Source organism: Phlebotomus papatasi, chromosome 1 (genome assembly GCF_024763615.1).
Source record: "Phlebotomus papatasi isolate M1 chromosome 1, Ppap_2.1, whole genome shotgun sequence".
In the NCBI taxonomy this organism is placed as follows: Eukaryota; Metazoa; Arthropoda; class Insecta; order Diptera; family Psychodidae; genus Phlebotomus; species Phlebotomus papatasi.
In genome coordinates, this window is record NC_077222.1 from 6905623 (window position 1) to 6925384 (window position 19762).

At 36.2% G+C, this 19762-nt stretch overlaps 1 protein-coding gene across 1 annotated transcript in view; it reads right to left on the bottom strand.

The window, feature by feature from the left end:
* Positions 1-19762, bottom strand: part of LOC129798628 (protein hairless) — a 29891-nt gene that overhangs the window by 5993 nt on the left and 4136 nt on the right. Inside the window, exons 2-3 of the mRNA XM_055841872.1 lie at positions 11311-11472; positions 28-2313 (exon numbers count right to left, since the gene is read on the bottom strand). Coding sequence (XP_055697847.1) covers positions 28-2313; positions 11311-11472 — 2448 coding nt within the window. The remainder of the gene's footprint in view (positions 1-27; positions 2314-11310; positions 11473-19762) is intronic.

Here is a 19762-nt window from a genome sequence, read left to right on the forward strand (position 1 = left end):
AACATGGAAACGTTCAAAGTGACTAACCTGAACCTGGGTCGTCTTTGATCCTGTCCAGTGCTGCGGAATTGTCAGTTGTCCCTAGTGCGTGGTTGTGTGGCACAGGTCCCCAGGGAGTGCTCGACGGAGAAGCGGCGGACGGTGCCGGTGGCCCAAGGCCACTGGCAGCTGCATCGTACGCCAGCAGACTAGCGGATGGGAGACGCGATGCACTGGGAATAGGTGGATAATTGAGCCAGGACTGCTGCTGCCGGTAAACAGCAGCAGCCGCCGCGGCTGGATACGGATTGTAGAAAGGTGATATATTGGGCAGGAAGGCCGCTACACCAGGTGGCGCCTGAGTATGATGCAGTGGTGATCCATGAGTTGGCGGATACATCAGATAGGGCGGTGGACGGATCATAGCTGCTGCAAATGCCATATCAATACCCGACAGCAGAGGATGTGAATTTGCCTTGGAAATAGCCGCCAGATACTCCAATTCCTGACTCGACAGTTTTCCCATTCTCTCGCTGTCCGGTGGTGTGGCTTCACGCTTTATATGATGATCTACCTTTGATCCAAACTCCTCCTTTGCCATTCTAACATCCTCCTCGGGTAGTCGATCTTGTTCTTCACTGTACTTTCGTCCATCCAGTTTTCTCCTACCATCGTTCGTATTGGGAGACGCTACGGGGGATCTATGCTGCTTGACAGTCTTTTTGTGTGACGATTGCTGCGTGTCCGCCGTCGAGGGTGATCGGCAGGGAGAAGTACGCAGTTTATTGTTGCTATATGCAGCCGGTACCGAAGAACCGTACCCTGAATAGGCCTTAGAGGCAAAATGCTGCGGCGAATGCGGTGGATACGATCCGGTGACGGTATTTGGGATGGGTGAGTAGCATGATGATGGTGAATTGTTATTGGCACGATTGTGTTGTGGAGATCCAGATAAGTATCCACCAGATGACCTGTAGCGACTGTTGAAGGTCTCAGATGACGGTGAGGGAGAACCTCGAGCTTGAAAATAGGGATGAAAGCCCGTTGAAGCACCTCCCGAAGTTCCACTCGAACCGGAATAGTGAAGTCCTGTATAGTGAGACTTATACCGCGTCAGTGAATGCTGTTGCTCCGGACTCGGACTGAGATCCGGTGATCGCATGATGTTGTAGTTGTGCGACGATGGTGAGCCCACATTTGACGATGGGCTACTCTGACGGGCCGTACTGGTGGGTTTTGGTGACCAATTATTATTCCCATATGGTGGTGATTTCTTCTTCGGTGGCAACCGACTCTGGATACTATCCTGACCACCACATGGACTCGTTGGTGGAACTGTGGCTTCGTCCTTGGCATGACTAGGTGTCTTATCATTTGTCTTGCTGCTGCTGTTGTTATTGTGACCAAGCAAAGATATAATACTATAACTGCTAATTGGCTTTGACACCACACTTCCACTCGTAGACACTTTTTCTGCCTCTGGTGGCGCTGCTGTCGTCGCCGCTCCAACTGCTGCTGCTACTGCTGCTGCCACCTCGTGCCCACTTCCATTTGGCATAACAGTTTTACTGATCACCGTGGCACTTGCACTTGGTGCATTTGAACCACTGTTGCTCTGGAAAGTTGGGGCAGCAGCAGCAGCTACACTCCTCGTTGAACTCACTACAACAGTATTTGTGGAATTTTTGGCACGATGACGCTTCTGCGATGTCGTGTCATCCAGTGATACCCTCTCAAATTCTCTGAGTATTCTCTTTCTCGGTGATACATGCTGCTGATGGGCACTGTCAACCTTTGGTGACGACGATGCTGACAAGTGATGATTGGCCACTAGGGCAGGTGTCTTTGTCAACAAAATCAGTCCTGTTGGGAGTCTGTCCATCAATTTTTGCACTATTGTGCTCAGTGGAATTCTATTTTTCAGTATTTTCACAGTCTTCGTCGTTTTTACTGTTTGCACCCCCTCTCCCATTTTCTTTGTCTTTCCCACCTCCTCATCTTCATCCTCCTCACCATCAGCTTCCGCCTTGGGTGACGACGGTGCAGCAGCATCTGTACAGTCTTTATCAATAATTGTCTCATCAGACTTTGTGGCTGGAGTCAGTCCATTGTGACAACGGGAGAAGATTGTGTTGTGCAGTGCCATTGCAACATCATACGGCCGACGCTTCTTCACCTTGGCTAAACGTCTGCCCTCCCTGGACAAATGCACACTCACAGGACGGATGTACAGCATCGACATTTCCTGAGAAATGTTTCGACGCGGAGTCAATTGTTTCCAGCAATGATCTCTCTGCCATGGCGACGATTGTATCGAGCTGTTGTCATCAGAGACTGCAAATAAAAGATATATTTAACACCTTCGAAAAAATTTCCACAGCATTAACATCTAACGCTACTAATGTAAGCGATAAGGAAATGTCTCAAAACTATCTGACTTAGCTTATAAGTAAAATAATTTAGGTTTAAGTCAAGGGCTTAGGCAGGATCTTAGTAAAACGAGGGTCAGCACTGAAATTAATGTCAGCCGGTAGCGTAAAATAGCCTAATTCGGAACCTGAAGGGGAATTCTGTAACGATATGACAATGCCATTATGACAAATTTTCGTAGTAAATTTAGGAGAAGGACATGGACAAGATTATGGAACGCAGTCGGGGGCAGAATGCGATTCGTATTGGGGATTTCAGGGTGAGCCATCTCCTCTTCGCAGATGATTTGGTTCTTTTTGGATCTTCCGAAGAAAAGCTTTCAGCGCGCACTTGATCGATTTGTAAATGTTTGTGCTGAAACAGGTATGAAGATGAACGACAAAAAGTCGGAGGTAATGGTGATTTCTCGACGGCCTGTGAAATGTACCATACATGTTGATGGAAAAGCATTGACACACGTGGAGAAGTTCAAGTATCTCGGGGTGTTATTCACGAGTGATGGTAGGTTTCACACCGAACTATCGTCGCGAATCGGTCAAGCTTCTGCAGTAATGAGGGAGCTTGGCGGAAGAGTGGTGAGGAAGGGCGAGCTCAGCCGTTCGGCTAAGTTATCGGTTTTCAAAGCTGTGTTTATTCCTATTCTCACCTATGGTCATGAGATTTGGGTAATGACCGAAAGGGTAAGATCGCGTGTACAAGCTGCCGAGATGAGGTACCTTTGGGCGGTTAAGGGAATCACTCGTCGAGATCGAGTGAGGAATGTGGCCGTTCGTGAGGAACTAAGAGTCGAGGAGCTGCTTCTTCGGGTTGAGAGATCACAACTTCGATGGTATGGACATGTTCAGCGCATGGATAGAAAAAGATTCCCCAGAAAAGCTATGCAAGCCATTGTAAGAAGGCGTCGACTTCGAGGCAGACCTAGGACTAGGACAAGGTGGCTGAATCAAATTCAGAATCTTGCCTTGGAACGCCTTGGGATCGAACCCGAACATCTTCCTGAAGTGGCGGAGGATCGACAAGCGTGGGCTGCTAATTTGGATGTCATTGGCCCGCGACCCCAATAGGGATAAGCGGTTGGAAAATGAATGAATGAATGAATTTAGGAGAAGGACAACATTAAAGCGTAGCACAAAAATAATTATTTCTCAATATAGTCTTATAGAATTCCCGAATCACGGCTTATACTCTCAAAGAACTATTTGCTTAATTAACACTTGTAGAATACCTAAAATAGTCGTTAAGACCTTTATATTTTATATAAAAGTGGCGCACAATTAAGAAGCCTAAGTGACTCTATCGATATACATTACTATGAAAGGAAACTGAAGAGTTCTATGAGACAACCTTATAAAACATCTGTATATATTTTCTGAGCGAATGCTTACATAATACTCTGAATTTATTATTATAAACGGATATGAACCTGTTATAAGACTATAATCAGAATAATTAAAAGAATAACACATTTTTTCGCTTTTATACATATTTATGTCATTCAATTTTATGTAATTATAATTTTCTTAATGTAATTTATCATGTTTAGGAATTTATTAGTTCACCAGAGATACAAAGATGGTCGCTGTAGCTGTGCCGCGCACCTTAGAAAATCCATATTGTCTCTGTAAATAATCTGCTGAACGCGTCTTCTTTTTCCTTATTAATATCCAATCGGTATATGAAGAAATGCCTCCGAATTTGATCTCGACTGAATTTTACGCTTATTTGTGAATTTTTAAGACTGTTATGAGCATGCTACAAGTCTTCAATAGATCCAAGTCAAGTTTAAGGAGAAATCAGGGGAAGTTGTTGACATTTTGCGTGCAGCGAGCGTTTGGATTGCAAAGTATTTTTCAGATAAATTCACTCAATAAGAATAGATTTTCTGTATTGAGCTAATGTTTCAAGGTTAAAGTGTGCTGTGTTATAGTGATAACGAGAGTAGAATCAAGAATAGTAGGAATTAACTAAGTTTTACAGCATTTTCACAAAGAATGCCTCACATTCTTTGTCTGTACTTCCCGGACTCTCCCATGGTATTTTTTATGAACTAAAAAGGTGCTAGTGCTACTAAAGGACAAAAAAGAAAATAGTGGTGCACACTGATAGAAGTGGAGTAATTTCATTTTGTTTGACGAAATCAAAATATTTTTCTCGTGGAAAAAAGTGTTAGTGTACTGTAAATCTAAAATTCTTCTATAAGACTTCTTTTCTATCTTAATAGAGAACTCACAGAGTAATTAATCTATTTTTCGGTTTTATTTGTAAATTAAGAAGTAATAATTGCAAACAAATGACAGAAAGTTCTAGAAAATATTGAACAAATCGATAAAATAGGACAACTTTGATTTTCATTCAAAAAAATATTCAATATTTTCACGTGAATTTACTGAATAAAAGTCTATAAGGACTTGTAGCACGCCTTGAAAGTAGAGTTATAAGAATATAGTTCTTAACTCTTTCCGGACCGCAGCATATGCTGCAAGCCAAGTTCACCATTTTTTAATCAAAAATATCTTTGCTCAGGAATTAATTGAGGTCCTACAAAAAATATCTTACATTTGGACATCCTTATAGTTTGTAATCATCCACAAGAATTGGATTTTTATCAGTTCTGAATAATTAAAAAACATTGTTTTTCACAGAACATTCATATGCTGCTATGGGTACTCAGAGTCCCAAAAGAGACGAAAGAGTTAAGGTTTTTATTCTTATTAACACATACTTTGGGCCTGATGTAAGTTAAATATTATAGAACGTATTTTCTTGAGAAATATTACCTTATAAAAGAGTTTCATAGAATTTTATTACGATTCTTATAAGACCATTATAAGATCATTTAAAATATTTGGTTCTATAAGGCAGCTAATTTACTAGTTGGGAGGGAGCATCGAATGGCCATTTCGAGAAGTTCTATAAAGTTCTTAGTAATTAAACTGAATCAGATTTTTGGTTAATTTTTTGAATTTAGCACACAAAGTTTCTAAATTTGTCATATGACATTGTCATATTTTTACAGAATTCCCCTACTGGTGTCACATGATAACTTCTTTTCGATAGTATCGACTGTCGATTCTGAAAAATTTAAACGATAGCTGTACTTTTTGCAGCTAATACAAATATTTATCAATTAATTAATATTATTCAATTAATCTACGAGATAGGGTAAAATGAGGTAATTTGGAACCAATTACAATTTGGGACATTTGAGATTTTCTCGCTGTTTGAGATGAGCAAAGAGAAAACAAAGACCGCGAAATAAAAAAAGAAAAAGACGATTAAGAAGAAAAAGAACAGATATTTCACTTTTGAATCTCTAAAACAGTGAGAAAATCTCAAATGTCCCAAATTGTAAATGGATCCAAATTACCTCATTTTACCCTACAGATATATCGATACTATCGATTCGATTATATCGAAAAGTTATCATTTTACCTCTGCTACAAAAGGGAATACAAAATTTATCCTTAATAACCACGGTTGGGGAACGCTTTGAAGGCTTCGCAGACACCAATTTATTCAGGAAAAAAATTTTCTTTTTAAAGATCGTGGAAAATTAAAAATCAAGATTTCCTTTTCAATTGAATTAAAAATGTACACGACAAATAATCTATCATAAATAATTCAATAGAAATCAACAGTGAACATACTTCCATGGAATTTTGCGTGATGAAAACCCATAAAAAATCCCATCACAATCGATTGCGGGAATTTAGCATGTCATCCATTCAAGGAACTCTTAAAATTTTCACACAGATAAACAAAATACTAAAAATTTGGGTGGTAACTTCCTTTCCTACAAATCATCCAAATTGAAGAGGATATTTCAATACAAAAACATCTCATTTTTTTTACATCTTTTCAAAATCGTGAGGGAAAAATTTAGTAATATTTTTATCAAACACTTGTTGATTGAAAAATACATTTTTTTAAATACATTATGGAAGTTTTACAAAAGCAACAAAAATTCATGAGTAAGACATGAAATTTCGTCTTGAGCTTATCAATGCGAAAACAGATTATTTTTTATTTAAGAATCTGCTGAATTGCAGTATATTTCTCAAGCTTCCTTTTCAATATCACTTTGGCAAAAAAGCGTCTAATAATGTAAACATTCATCTCAAAGCCACGTGGTCACATTCATGAATATCGTGGCTCATCTACACCGAAGAAATTTATCTGTACGCTCCATTCAAGCACAGCAAAAGTTAATAAGTAAGTTTCTTCATTGGTAGCAGTAATTGAGGCATTTGAGATAAGGGAGATAAGTCAAATTATCAAAATGTATTTCAATCGTGTTTTAATAAAGAAACAATTAGTTTCTAATCAAATAATTATTAAAAACTTATCATATCTTGAGGTGTGTATACACCAGGAGCAATTTGAAAAAAAGTGCTCTTTTTAAGAAAATTTCCCATTTCATTGCAGAAACGTCACTTTTTTAAAGGCAATTTTTGACGAAAATGGCTTCTAGTGTGTAGACGCCATTAAGAAATGTATTACAAATTTACACAGTAAAAAATCGTGTAAAAAATAACGTGTAATTTCCAAATTACTACTAAAAAAATTGTAAATTTAGATTTTTACCACTATTAAAATGGTAAATTTTGTGTAAAAAATAATTTATGCACTGTTTATGAGTCTTTTACTTGTATGGGTGACTTTCACGTTAATATCTTTCATATAATTTAGCATATTTTATACACAGTAAAAAATTGTGTGAGAAATAAAGTTGTGTATTTGAAAAGTTGTGTAAATTCACAAGCAATATGGTTGTAAATTGTAAAATTACTATCATAGTGGTGGTACGATACTAACATAATGCTAGTAAAATTATGTATTGTGTAAGGAAATTTGTGTATTGGAAAATTTGTGTGAGAACTGTCAAAATTCCATTGTTTACTATTGCAATTTTTCTAAGATTTCAGATAGATTTTGCATTTTTAACTGCCTAATTGTCTTCTGGAATCATTCATTGGATTCTTAAAATGTGCCTCAGTCGTGAAAAATTAGGAATAATTATGTAATAACAGAAAACAGAGGAAGCATCATGTAAATTAGAAAAATTGACGATGCAACTCTTGGCCATTTGCTGAAGAGAAGTAAGCAAGTCGGTAGCGCAGGCAGAAAACACGAGACCATCAACGCAAAGATTATGGGTTCAAGTCTCAGACTCTCTCTTATTTTTTTTTCTTTTTTTATTCTTTTTTTCTTTTTTTTCTTAGTTTAATACCGAGACATATCACAGATAATACAAATAAACCGAACAAAATTGCTCTACAATCAAAATTATAGACAGGAAGCCATTTTATAAAATTGACAATACACAACTTTGCCAATACACAACATTTCCAATACACAAAATTTACAACCATAGCGCTCGTGCAAAAATTACCAATCGTAGTGGTTGTAAATTTTTTTACTGTGTATGTACAGAGGAAACTGGATCACAGAGATGGACAACCAGACGAAATGAAGGCATAGATGCTGACAGAAGGGCTAGAAACGGGAATGCAGAAATTAGGAAGATGATGATGGAGGAATATCTGACGAAGGAAGCTAGAAGCCCCCTAAGGTTAGTTTTTTTCTTATCTTTTTCTTCATCTTTTCACAATCGCGTTTATGTCGTTCCCGGAACTGCAAATTTTAAATTTCGTCTTTGAACACTGATTGCTTTTCTTCTAATTTACAGATCTGTCACCAAATCGCATCCTCAACAAAGAAATCATTCCAAATAAACGAAACAATTTGATGCTGGATATGGAGGAATCTCTGGTAAATTACAAAGGAAGATAAAGAAAAATTGCAAGGAAAACAAAATTACACGCTAAAAATTACACGTCTTTTAATTTTACACATATTTCAAAATTACATTCTGCAAATTACACGCGAAAAACATTACACGCTGGAAATTACACGCTGCAGATTACACGTTTTAAAAATTACACGTTTCCCAAAATTACCACTTTCATAGAGATGTCAAAAATTACTTACTATTATAGTAATACTTTTATTACTGTGTGGGATAATGGCCTCTACACACTAGAGAAATTTATGTCCATATTGAAGAGCTTTTCTTGCACAAGTGTAGGGAATTTGCTTCAATATGGACATAAATTTCTCTAGTGTATATGGGCCATAAAGGACAGAACACATCAAAATTTGAGACCGAAAAAATCGATTTGGAAAAAAATTGAACTTGATTCCGTCATTCGTATTTGAATTTTTCGAAAGTTTCAAAGCTTACCTCCAATAAATCATTTTGTCAAAATGATTCGGGGTAAAAAGTGTCAGAAATGGGGTAAAAAGTGACACACATCTTCTTTGAATGAAATGTAAGGTAAAATATCCTCAAGTCGATCGGTTCCTAGACTCGACTGATAGAGTTATTTATTCAATTTATTATTTTTTTATTATTGGTTATTAATTAGTTTTTTTTCAACATGAGGCATTTCTTATCAAATATAGCTCAAACAAGCACATTATTTATTGGAATTAGAAGAAAATGATCCTTGACAAAGAATGTGAGGATAAAAAATTTCTCATGAGTTCTAGGAGTTCATTCACAATGACACAATTCCCGAACAAAACTTTTTCCAGGAGATATTTTGTAAATTTTTAGTAATATTTTTTTTTATAAAGTTGTCCAATATTTATAAAGAATTGCAGTTACGACAATTATGCATTTCTTAAAAATATAACAAATATTTTCAAAAAGTAATATTTCAGCCTTGTTTGTCTACTACACATTAAATTATTAGGTTTTTAATTGATTACTACAACTGTTGATAGAACAGATAATACAAAGTCATCTCAAAATTAAGATTATTTAAACGGCTTAAATAAACCTTACGATTGAGCTTTAAGATTAAGCACATTTTGAAAAAATATGTTTTCTCTAACTTAACACAGATTTATTACAGGATTTAGGGGATTGACTTGGAAATGTAGATTGAGTAAAACTAAGGTAAAGTACCCTTTATTCGACCGGTAGATTTATTTATTCAATTTAATTATATTTGCTATAATATTTTGTGTATGATCTAACATTAATAGGTCAATTATACTTTAAATAATACGAATCAGTGACAAATTCATAGAAATTGATGAAATTCACCATCAAATATTCAAAAATTGACCCACCGGTCGAATAGAGGAACCCGGTCGAGTAAGGGTACTTTACCTTATTCAATTTTGTCCTAGAGGTTGGAAACAAGCTAAGACGGCGATTGACGCATTGCAAATGGGAACAATTGTAAAAATCGAATTTAAGAAATGTATTCAAATTTAATTAATGACATTCTCAAAAATCAATACAAGGGAGACTTAATAATTAACCTTATAAGAAATTGAGCTTATCCAGTCGTTTTCTAAAATTTGATTATGTTTATCATGAGATACTATACATACTTTATGAAGTTTTGCTTTTGTTGACGTATTTTTCTAGGAAATTTAAGAAATGAATTTATAGCCCTTAAAACTTTGTCAAAAATCATTTTCCTCTATCTTAACAGGAAATATGCTTTAATTCAACTGGTCAATATTGCTATTTCCTGTAGGGAAAGTATTTTAAAAATTGAACACAAACAAAATTTTAATATTTTTGTTTTATTTTTGATATTTCCCAATTAATTCCCTTGAAAATGTACATTTAAGGAGATTCATGAAAGATATTTATAAGAAAAATTTGAAGCTTTGGTAAACATCCCGGTTAACATAAGGTAAACTGTTACTAGCGCAAGGTTTTTTTATTTAAGGCATTATACATGCTTTTAAGTAAGATCTTTTCAATTTTCAATTTTATAGCAATTATGATCTTCGACCAAGTGCATTAAGTTCTTAATAAATACCTTATTAAGTACTTAATTAAGGATTTTTTTGAGCGATAGTAACATTTTTCATATTCCTAAAACAAACTACTTAATTAATTACTTTTACGAAAGTTAAGTACTTAATAGTAAGGATAGTAAGACTGAGTCTTGCCATATTTCTTTTGCTAATGTATCAGCCGCGATATTAAAAAAAAATAAAGCCCCGGTAACATTTATGATACAAATTTCAAATCTTGGACTTGGAAAACATTTTCATTATTAATTTATTTATTTTAATGTAACTACTGGGCTTTCTGCCATTCTGTACATTATTCAGTTTACAACATTTTATTCGGTGTATAATGTTTTATGAAAAATGTCCCTTCAGACGCTTTTGTCAAGTTAAGGGTCATACTGCTCAAGAGTCAAACGCTTATACCAATTACGCCACAGGCCCCTAATGAAAAATATTGAATTTTGAAATTTTCGATTTGCCAAATTATCCCCAATAATCCTCTTTTACTTGCTTCCTAGAAATTAAAATGTTCGCGAAAACGTTAAGCCTCTAGTTTGAATCCTTCATAAACTTGCCAAACTACGAAAGCTGTGAATACATTTTTTACAAGAACATTCCTTCCTCAAAATATTCCAGGAAAACACGAAATAATCAAAAAGTTCCCACGTAATAAAATAGGGTGGACAAGTGTAAATATTTATCGCCAAAAATTACACAAAAAATATTAATCGTAAACACGAGAGCTCTGTTAGTGACATTTATCCAGAAATCGTAAAAAATTTCAACTGCAATATAAATACAATTGGCTCTAGTAAGATAGTGAGATGGTATCGTATTTCTCCGTAGCACAAGAGCACACCTTTCGCGACGAAGCGCGCCAAGATTATGATTATGGTGGGATATCACAATAACTCATACATGGACAGCAGTAAATCAGAAAAGTAGCGCAGAGCTGAACTTGAGGTAGTCTTGAATGGGGCACGCGACCTGAGCTAATTGCAGTGCAATTGTGAAAATAACTAAACCCTTTGGCTGGAATAGATTGCACATATACATAATATTCAATGGTAAACTTACAGCTCAGCGATGTGGAGCTCTCATTTTTGTTGCAATTGCTGTGGTTGTTGGTGAAGGGAGGTGCTGTCGGTGGCCAGAAAGTTTTCCTCGGCACCGCAACCCATGCCGTTCGTCCATTCTCATTCTCTCGTGCACTCGCCAGCTCCAGTATGAATTTTCCATCTGAAAAAGACAAGACATCACGCAACATTCATCAATCATTGAGTGCCAGTAACAATGTATATTCTGCCACTTCCTCGCCAAAATACCAAAAATTTATTTTTTACAAACAGGAAGTCTTTTAGCACCTCAGGTACTTATCACAAAGTGATGTTAAATTACACGATTTTTGTTTTCATTTAACTCCCAGAATTTGTGGAAAAAAAATTGATTTTGGTGAACTTTGTTTCTGGAATAGCTAAAGGGCTAAAACATATTGACCATGAAATCATTAACATGACCGGTAAAGACCTTTCAGTCAAAAAATGATAATCTCATGCTTCTTCACTCAATTATACCGGAAATATTCTTCTTGATTATTGAGTTCGTAACTCTATCAATATTACTGTAAAATATCTAGTGTGTGTCTCGGCTAAATTTTTCCGGGTTTTAAACGTCAAATGTGGTTCTAAAAGCAATTAGAACCAATTACTAAGCTAATCCTTAAAGTTTAACTGAGACATTAATGTCCTTTTTAACGCATCATAAATCGGTTTTAACGGTGTAACCATAATTGAATAAAAAAGCGACAGGGACAGTTGGTATGTGTCCTGGCTTAATAGGGGGAAAGAGAGAAAAGGAACCGATAAATGGAATAATATAAGAAAGCTTGGTCTACGTCCTTCTCTACGCTCGGCTGACATGCCCGGCCCTACTGCTGATGATCTGAATAAGTTCTTCAGTTCTGGGTCTGTGGCGACTTCTTTAGGCTGCCCACCTCTACCTCATGGTACTTGGGAGGGCTTTAGTTTTAGAAGTGTGTCGGCCGATGAGGTTATTTTTGCGGTCTCGCGTGTTAAATCCGATGCTCAGGGGGATGATGAGGTATCCTTAGCGTTCATCAAACTGATTCTTCCTGTTATACTGCCAGTACTGACAGAAACTTTTAACTTTATAATCGCTTCTTCCTCTTTCCCTGCCCTGTGGAAGTCGGCATTAGTTATTCCTATACCTAAGGTTAGTAACCCATCTGGCCCCTCTGATTTTAGGCCGATCAGCCTCCTTCCCGTCCTATCCAAAGTATTCGAGGCTTTGCTTCTCGAGCAACTAACTACCTACTTGAACTCTGAGGGACTGCTTGTTGACCTTCAATCAGGATTTCGTAGTGGTCACAGTACTACTAGCGCTCTGCTCAGGGTACAGCATGACATTGCTTTGTCACTTGACAATCGCAATTTTGTCTTGCTTGTACTTCTGGATTTTTCCAAGGCCTTCGACAGCATCCCTCATGAGTTGCTCTGTTTCAAACTTTATAATCTTTTCCATTTCTCCTCTACTGCTGTTCATTTAGTTAAATCTTACCTCGAAGGCCGCTCTCAAAGGGTAAAGATCGGTAACAAGCTCTCGGAACCTGCAGGTCTTCGCTGTGGTGTGGCACAAGGTTCTCTGCTTGGCCCACTTTTATTTTCCCTGTTTATAAACGATCTGCCTTCAGTTTTGCGTCAATGTTCGTATCATCTTTACGCTGATGATATGCAAATTTATGCTGCTGGGGACCCTTCCGACTTTCAGGCTGTATCAGCTCATGTGAACAGCAATCTCCTGTGTATCGGAAATTGGGCTTCTTTAAATGGCTTAGCTCTCAATCCCAAAAAGTCTCAGGCTCTTTTAATTTCTAAGAAGCCCTTAGCTGCTCCTTCAGTTCCTCTCACTATCTATGGGCAACCCATCCCATTTGTTGATCGGGCACGCAATCTAGGCGTCGTTTTTAACTCCTCTTTTACATGGTCTGATCATGTCTCTCACATTAATCAGAGGATTTATGGCACTCTTCGCACACTCCGACGCTTCCGTGAAATCACGCCGTTTAACACTCGTCTACTCCTCGTCAGATCTCTTCTCATCCCAGTAATTACTTACGGTGCTGAACTCATTTTCGCAGCTGACTGCGAAACACTAAGGCGTCTAGCGGTGACCTTTAACAACTGCATCAGATACGTTTGTGGTCTCGGTCCTCGGGATCATATTTCTAGGCACCGCAACATTCTGGTGGGTTGTGATCTCCCATCACTCCTCCGTCAGAGAGCGGTTTCTTTTCTGTTTCGTCTGATTTCATCTGGTCGTCCGCGCTACTTGACCTCACTTCTGATTCCTGGGGCCTCTGCCAGGGTTCGGGGACTCTTGGTGCCGAGAGCTCACTCTAACCAGCTATCGCGAACTATTTTTGTCGACGGGGTTGTCTTGTTCAACTCCCTTCCTTTGCATGCCAGATCATCTTTGATCGGCATCGCTAGATTCTACCAGACTGGATCAGGCTAAATTAGTTTTTCTTTTTCCTTTTTTTCTTTTTTTTCTGTCATTTTTTTCCCTAAATTTCTTTCTTCTTCAAACCATGTAAGAGGGGCGGACCCTATTGGTATTGATTGAAATAAATAATAATAATAATAATAAACCAATAAAAAATCTGTGTTTCCATTTCAGCTGCACTCAACCTGGCAAAAAAAATTTATTGAAAAAAATATTAAGAAAATTGACGAGACACATGTATGGAAAGAAATAGCCAATACTTTCACTTAAATCTGAGACACACACCGAGATATTATTAAGGATTTCGTACTATGAAGAATGGAAAAATATAATTACAATAAAATAACTATTGTAACAGTGAAAAAAATAAATTTGATTAGTAAAAAATCAAATTTGAACAGTATGCAATTTAAATGATTAAAAGCAGTGAAAAAACGTAAGATTTGTAAACAAAAAATATTTTATTTAAGTTTTTACCGAACAAATTAATTTTTTATTCTTCAATTGTTTTTTTGCTTTATAAACTTGTGTCTCGGCTCGAGATTTACTAGCTTGATACAGTTTTAATTTTGAAGGCAATGGATCATTCGTTCTTAAGATCTGAACTCAAGTCAAAAAAAGATGGCTCAGTGTCCGAAATTGTTCGTTTCGAAGTTGTTCGAATTCGTGAGATAGGGCCCTGTGTGAATTATCTTTTCAATCAGTTTTTTTTTTGTCTACAAAAGTTTATTTCCGCTTTACTTTCATTTAATTGCCAAACTTAAGCAACTTTCGAATATTCGACAGCGAATATCTTTTCGGTCATATCGGTTATCTGTGTATATGAACAAAATGTTCGCAAGGATTACCATCGAAATATCCGAAAATAAAAAAAAATCACCGGAGCCGTTTTTGAAAACCAAAAAGACATGGTTTTGGGGAAATGGAAAGAGTTGAGGAAGAAATTAGGAAAGATAATAAGAGAATAAAAATAAGAAAGATAAAGGTAAGAAAGAGAAATTTCAAGACCTTTCGAAAAAAATCCAAATTTAACTTTAAATTTTAGTTTAGCTTTCGAAAATTCGATGTCGAAATTTTTTCGGTCATGGATGTCTATGAACGAAATCTTTCAATGAACTACGCAATGGGCAGGGAGAGCAAAGGGAAATACGCCTCCAGATAATGTTTTTTTTAGGTGGGGGGGGCGGGTCACCGAAAACTAGAAATTGATATATCTAACTATTTAAGGCCCAGAAAGGTAGCAAGTTGAAAAAAACTGATTATATACTGTAGAGTCTCCTAAATTCTAACGCTCGGGGGGTATTTATGACATTGACCTCCCAAATTCGAACGACTTTTTCAAAACTAACGAAATTTATGTGAAATTAAATTGTACTTTCAATCAAATTCCACATACTACATACTTCCTTTTAATTTTATACGATCATAATGTATGTAAATATTCAGGAAGAAGCACATAAATATGATTTCATTCATTCAGAATACGAATTTTTTAACATAACCCCACAATCACAATAGGCATTTTGAATCCAAACGTCGTTCGAATTTGAGAGATTCAGATTTGAGAGACTACTGTGCTGCTCTATTTGTTAGTTCGAGCAATAAAATTTTCCAAAAATCTTCTGAGCCCGTTTTACAATATTTAAAAAAAAAATCCTAATGTAACGAATTTGCCTCTTAAATGGCTAAGAGTATTGGATTATTCGCTACATACCACCCCCCCCCCTTCCTCAACAATGCGCCCTTGTGTTCCTTATAGCCCCAAATATCCGTTTTAGGGCGAAAATTGCAGAATACTAGCTTCAGTGTAATTTTTACACTTAAACGCTATACTTCGGGAGGGCTACGTATATGCTTTTATAAGACCTTTATGAACCAGGCAATATTAGCCTGTGGTACCAATCACAGTTCATGATGAGTCGCCGGCTGTGTGAATGGGGAAGCTCATGGGGTGCAAACGCCGTGTTAACCCTGACCAGAGACGCACATCACCCTTGTTCCTGCAAATGGAGTCTCTAAGTCTCTACGATTCCACGGTTCAGGTTGAATCCGTCTGCCGCGAGAGCATTTAGTCAGGCGAGTCGCATTGGGCCACATTGGAAGCCGAGATGCAGGACCCCTTTGATAAGGGGATATAACCCGAGGACCACTCCTTAAACTTTGAGGACACTTTGGGACTTTCCGTTAATCACCCTGGAGCAGCATCATCCCTCAACTACGCCTTAAGGAGTTCAGATATGGATTCTGGGGAATTTGACCCAAATTTAGGCGCATTTAGGCAATAAAATATCAGTAAGGGTGCATTTCTTACAAGGGGGGGGGGGCTCCTCTACCTTCGTAACACTATTTTATGCTAAAGGTCCGTGTCTCGACTAAAAGTTTTATCTTTTATCACGTACTTGTTTCTTGGCTTTGAATAACTTTTTTTTAGTGAACAATTTTGAAGCTTTGTCAAAATTCCGCTAGTGGCGCTAAAGCCGCAAATTTTGAATTTCTAAAAATAATATAAAATGATACCAATTTCGTGAATATCTTCTGATGTAACTGATTGATTTTGCTCATTTTGAGCTCATATGAAAGGTCTTGTAAAATACTACGTGTTAGCTTCTGTATTGTCGGGTATTTTAACATCACTTCTTTATCACACACCAAGGACCACATCAAATCTTCATTCATAGACCTTGGAAAGAGAGCCAGGGGAGAATTTTCGGAAGTGCGAAGAATTGAAAAAGAGTCATCGCACAATCTTAAGTCACTCCATACACCAACTCTAAATCAGAGAGTTTTACATATATTCAGAGCATGACTAACTGGAATAACTGACTTTCTCTGTGGCTGCCGCTGCTAATATCTCTGCTGCCTGTCGATGATGGAGTGTGTTCTACGAAGCAAGACAATGTGTTGTTAACGTAGCGCAGTGCTCTCTTCAATTGTCTTGTGCAATTGTTGTATTATAATTTTTCTTCGTCTTTTTTTTTACTGTATTATTCTTCTCTCTCCGGAGGAAGATTTCTTAATCAAAAACTCTCCTGTCTCTCTCTCACCACCCCTCCCACTCGCTCAATTGTCTTTCCAACCAAATAACTAACACCGCACACGCTTTGGATGGATCTTCCGTACAAGAAGTTGAGGAGAGAGGAAAAAATTGCACAATATTTTTGTTTTAGTGAAAAGAATAATTCATCTAGTTTTTTTTTTACTATTTCTTCTTCTACTTAAATCCACCTCACACTGTCAGACACTCTTCTCGCTCTCTGACTCTCGGAAATAATAGTTGTGCTCGAGGAGACAGGTTCTATATAGTTCTCTGGCTCTGGGTGTTTGATCTCCGGGGGGGAAAAATTTACACTCCGCACAACCAACTCGCTCTTTAATTGATTTCTATGAGGGGGCGTCGGAAGCTATATTAGATCAATTTTCAAGCTATCCCAACATTCTCTCTTCCAAACACAAACACATTCAATCTCTTTTTTTTTCCTTTCAAAATCACAAAACCACACAATTTTCACCAACTACCCCTTAGAAACAGAACCGCAGAGGCTTATATTGTTAGAGATTCCTATGTTTACCATTATTGACGTACAAAATACTTCTAAGAATTTTTCCCCGTGCAAATATTTCTAAGAATCATTTCTACATAATTTAATATTTCAGCCACACATATTTATTTTTAAACCGATATTACATCAAAATTATATGCAGATTTAAAGGCCACTGAATGAATGAATAAATGAAGGGGACTATCCAAGCGATTTTGATTGCATTAGCGCCTCTTGAAATTGGTCAAAAATATCAAATATTTTGAATTCCCATTTGATCTTTAGTGATTTCAATTAAATCTTCAGTTCAAAAAATAATTCTGTCTATTTAGCTCGTTAGGCCTTTCGCAAAACCAATTTATTGGATGATGATTCGTTCTGTTCAACTGAGTTTTTCTTGATTTTATTTTAATAAATTGAAATAGTTTGAAGGCTAGGATTGTATTTAATTGATTTCATTCAATTAAGCAAAAATAACTAAAACAAATTAAATTCAAAACCAAGAGAAAGAATAGGACACTTCAAAAGATTAAAGCTTTTAAGAATTTTCAAAGAATAGGTTATTGCTACTAATAATTGCGGTTTGCTAAAGGCATTCTTACTTCATTCTGTATGAGCTAGTGATGACTATGGCCATTCACAAAAAATCAAGTTAATCCAAACTTTTTCATTTTATGAAAATTTCTCCATAACGAATTTGTTCTCTAAAAATAATTACCGGACTGCTGATTTTTATTTTCTATATTTCTTTTGGTAAATTCTGATATTTCTTTTAATTAAAAAAATGCAGTGGATTGGGTTGTACATTGGAAAAATTGTCACTAAGTAAGTACAGTGTCGACCAAAAGTTTCTTGACAAAGCATATTCGAGAAATCAGGTGAAAAAAATATAGAAAAAACCCTTTTCTAATTTTTCTTTTTGCAAATGAGTTGCCAGTAATTCTTAAAATCCAGAAAAATAATTCATTTTATTTTATATCAAAAACAATTGATTCCCAAAGATTGATCTTTTTTCATAAGCCAAAAGTTTCTTGACATATCGTCGGTTGCCTCAGCAACTGTGCTAACTGCATTTGCTTTGTGTCAGCATTCGTAGTAAGCAACGCATTGCTGTGCGGCGTTTGCAATGAATGCAGACACAAAGCAGATGCAGTTAGCACAGTTGCTGAGGCAACCGACGATATTTAGAAAAGTAACTCAAAATGATCAAATACATCCAATCAATTTCTTTTACTACTGTCATTTTGAAGTTATGCTAATTAAGAGACAAATGGTGGGTTTTCATATTTCTAAAATTTTGAATGGTCAGCATATGCATATAATATTCATGAAGAATAACAAAGAAAAAATCTTTTTTTTATGTTTTTAATTAATTAATATTTAATTTATTTTAATTTCATTTTATTGAAGGAAAATCATTTAGAGATACTACCGAAGATATATTTTAATACAATATTTATTTAATTGAAATGATCACTTTGTGAGACTTTGTTTAAAACATATAAAAAATTTTAATTTTTAACGTATTTTCAGAGCCCTTTTAGCATTCTTTTCGGTCAAATAATACATCATCCTGATTTTGCCAGCGTATAGTGATTATTCTCTTAACTGGTGAATAATTCACAATAGTTAGAGAATCCCTACCCTAATAATGACCCAATATTGTCAAATGCAAAAATTCAGAGTTAGTTGGTTGCTGAAGGACACGGATCCTTATTATTACTTATTACGAAAATCAAGAGCAAATCGAGAAAAAGTGGTAAGATTGGTGGATTGTTCATGAGATTTCATGAATAAGCAAGCCAAATCTGAGCAAAAAAAATAAATTTTACTGAAAACACATTAAAAAAGGTTCCTTCAAAAATTGTACTCTGTTTCAAAATAAGTCGTACTTTGGATAATTTTTTTGTACCAAAAAAAGTCGCACTTTTGAGAAAAAATTGAGATTTAGGAGCAGTCTTAAAATAAATGTATTAAGTACTACAAATAATATCTCTCGTATGAACCATTGTTAAGGTCCAGTGCTAATATTGGGGTCCAGTCACGATGGTAAGTTGAGGAACAGGTCTTAGAAATTTTTCATATTCCGTGTTTTATTTTCCATCTGGTTTAGTTGCTTCTCGATGAGAGATAGCGAATTGTAAATGTTCGAAGGATCCCTCCATATGTAAACTCTAGGTTCATTAGCATGTTCTTCATTTTAAGACCCACTCTTCCAGTTCTTTTCTAAAAACAAATGCTCTTGGTATTATGTTAAAAACGGCTTAAAGGATCTCCTTTATTTTTGGATGTGACTCTACGCCAATGATTAATATCATTCCTTCTACCGGATTTACAATGTTAAAGTTTTTCTGCAAAGTTTGAACGGTTTGAACAATAAAAAGAGCATAACGGAACTAATAGATGATTTCTCCTTTTACAAAGTTTAAAATAAATCCTAGTCTATAACGTTAAACGCAGTTCAATTT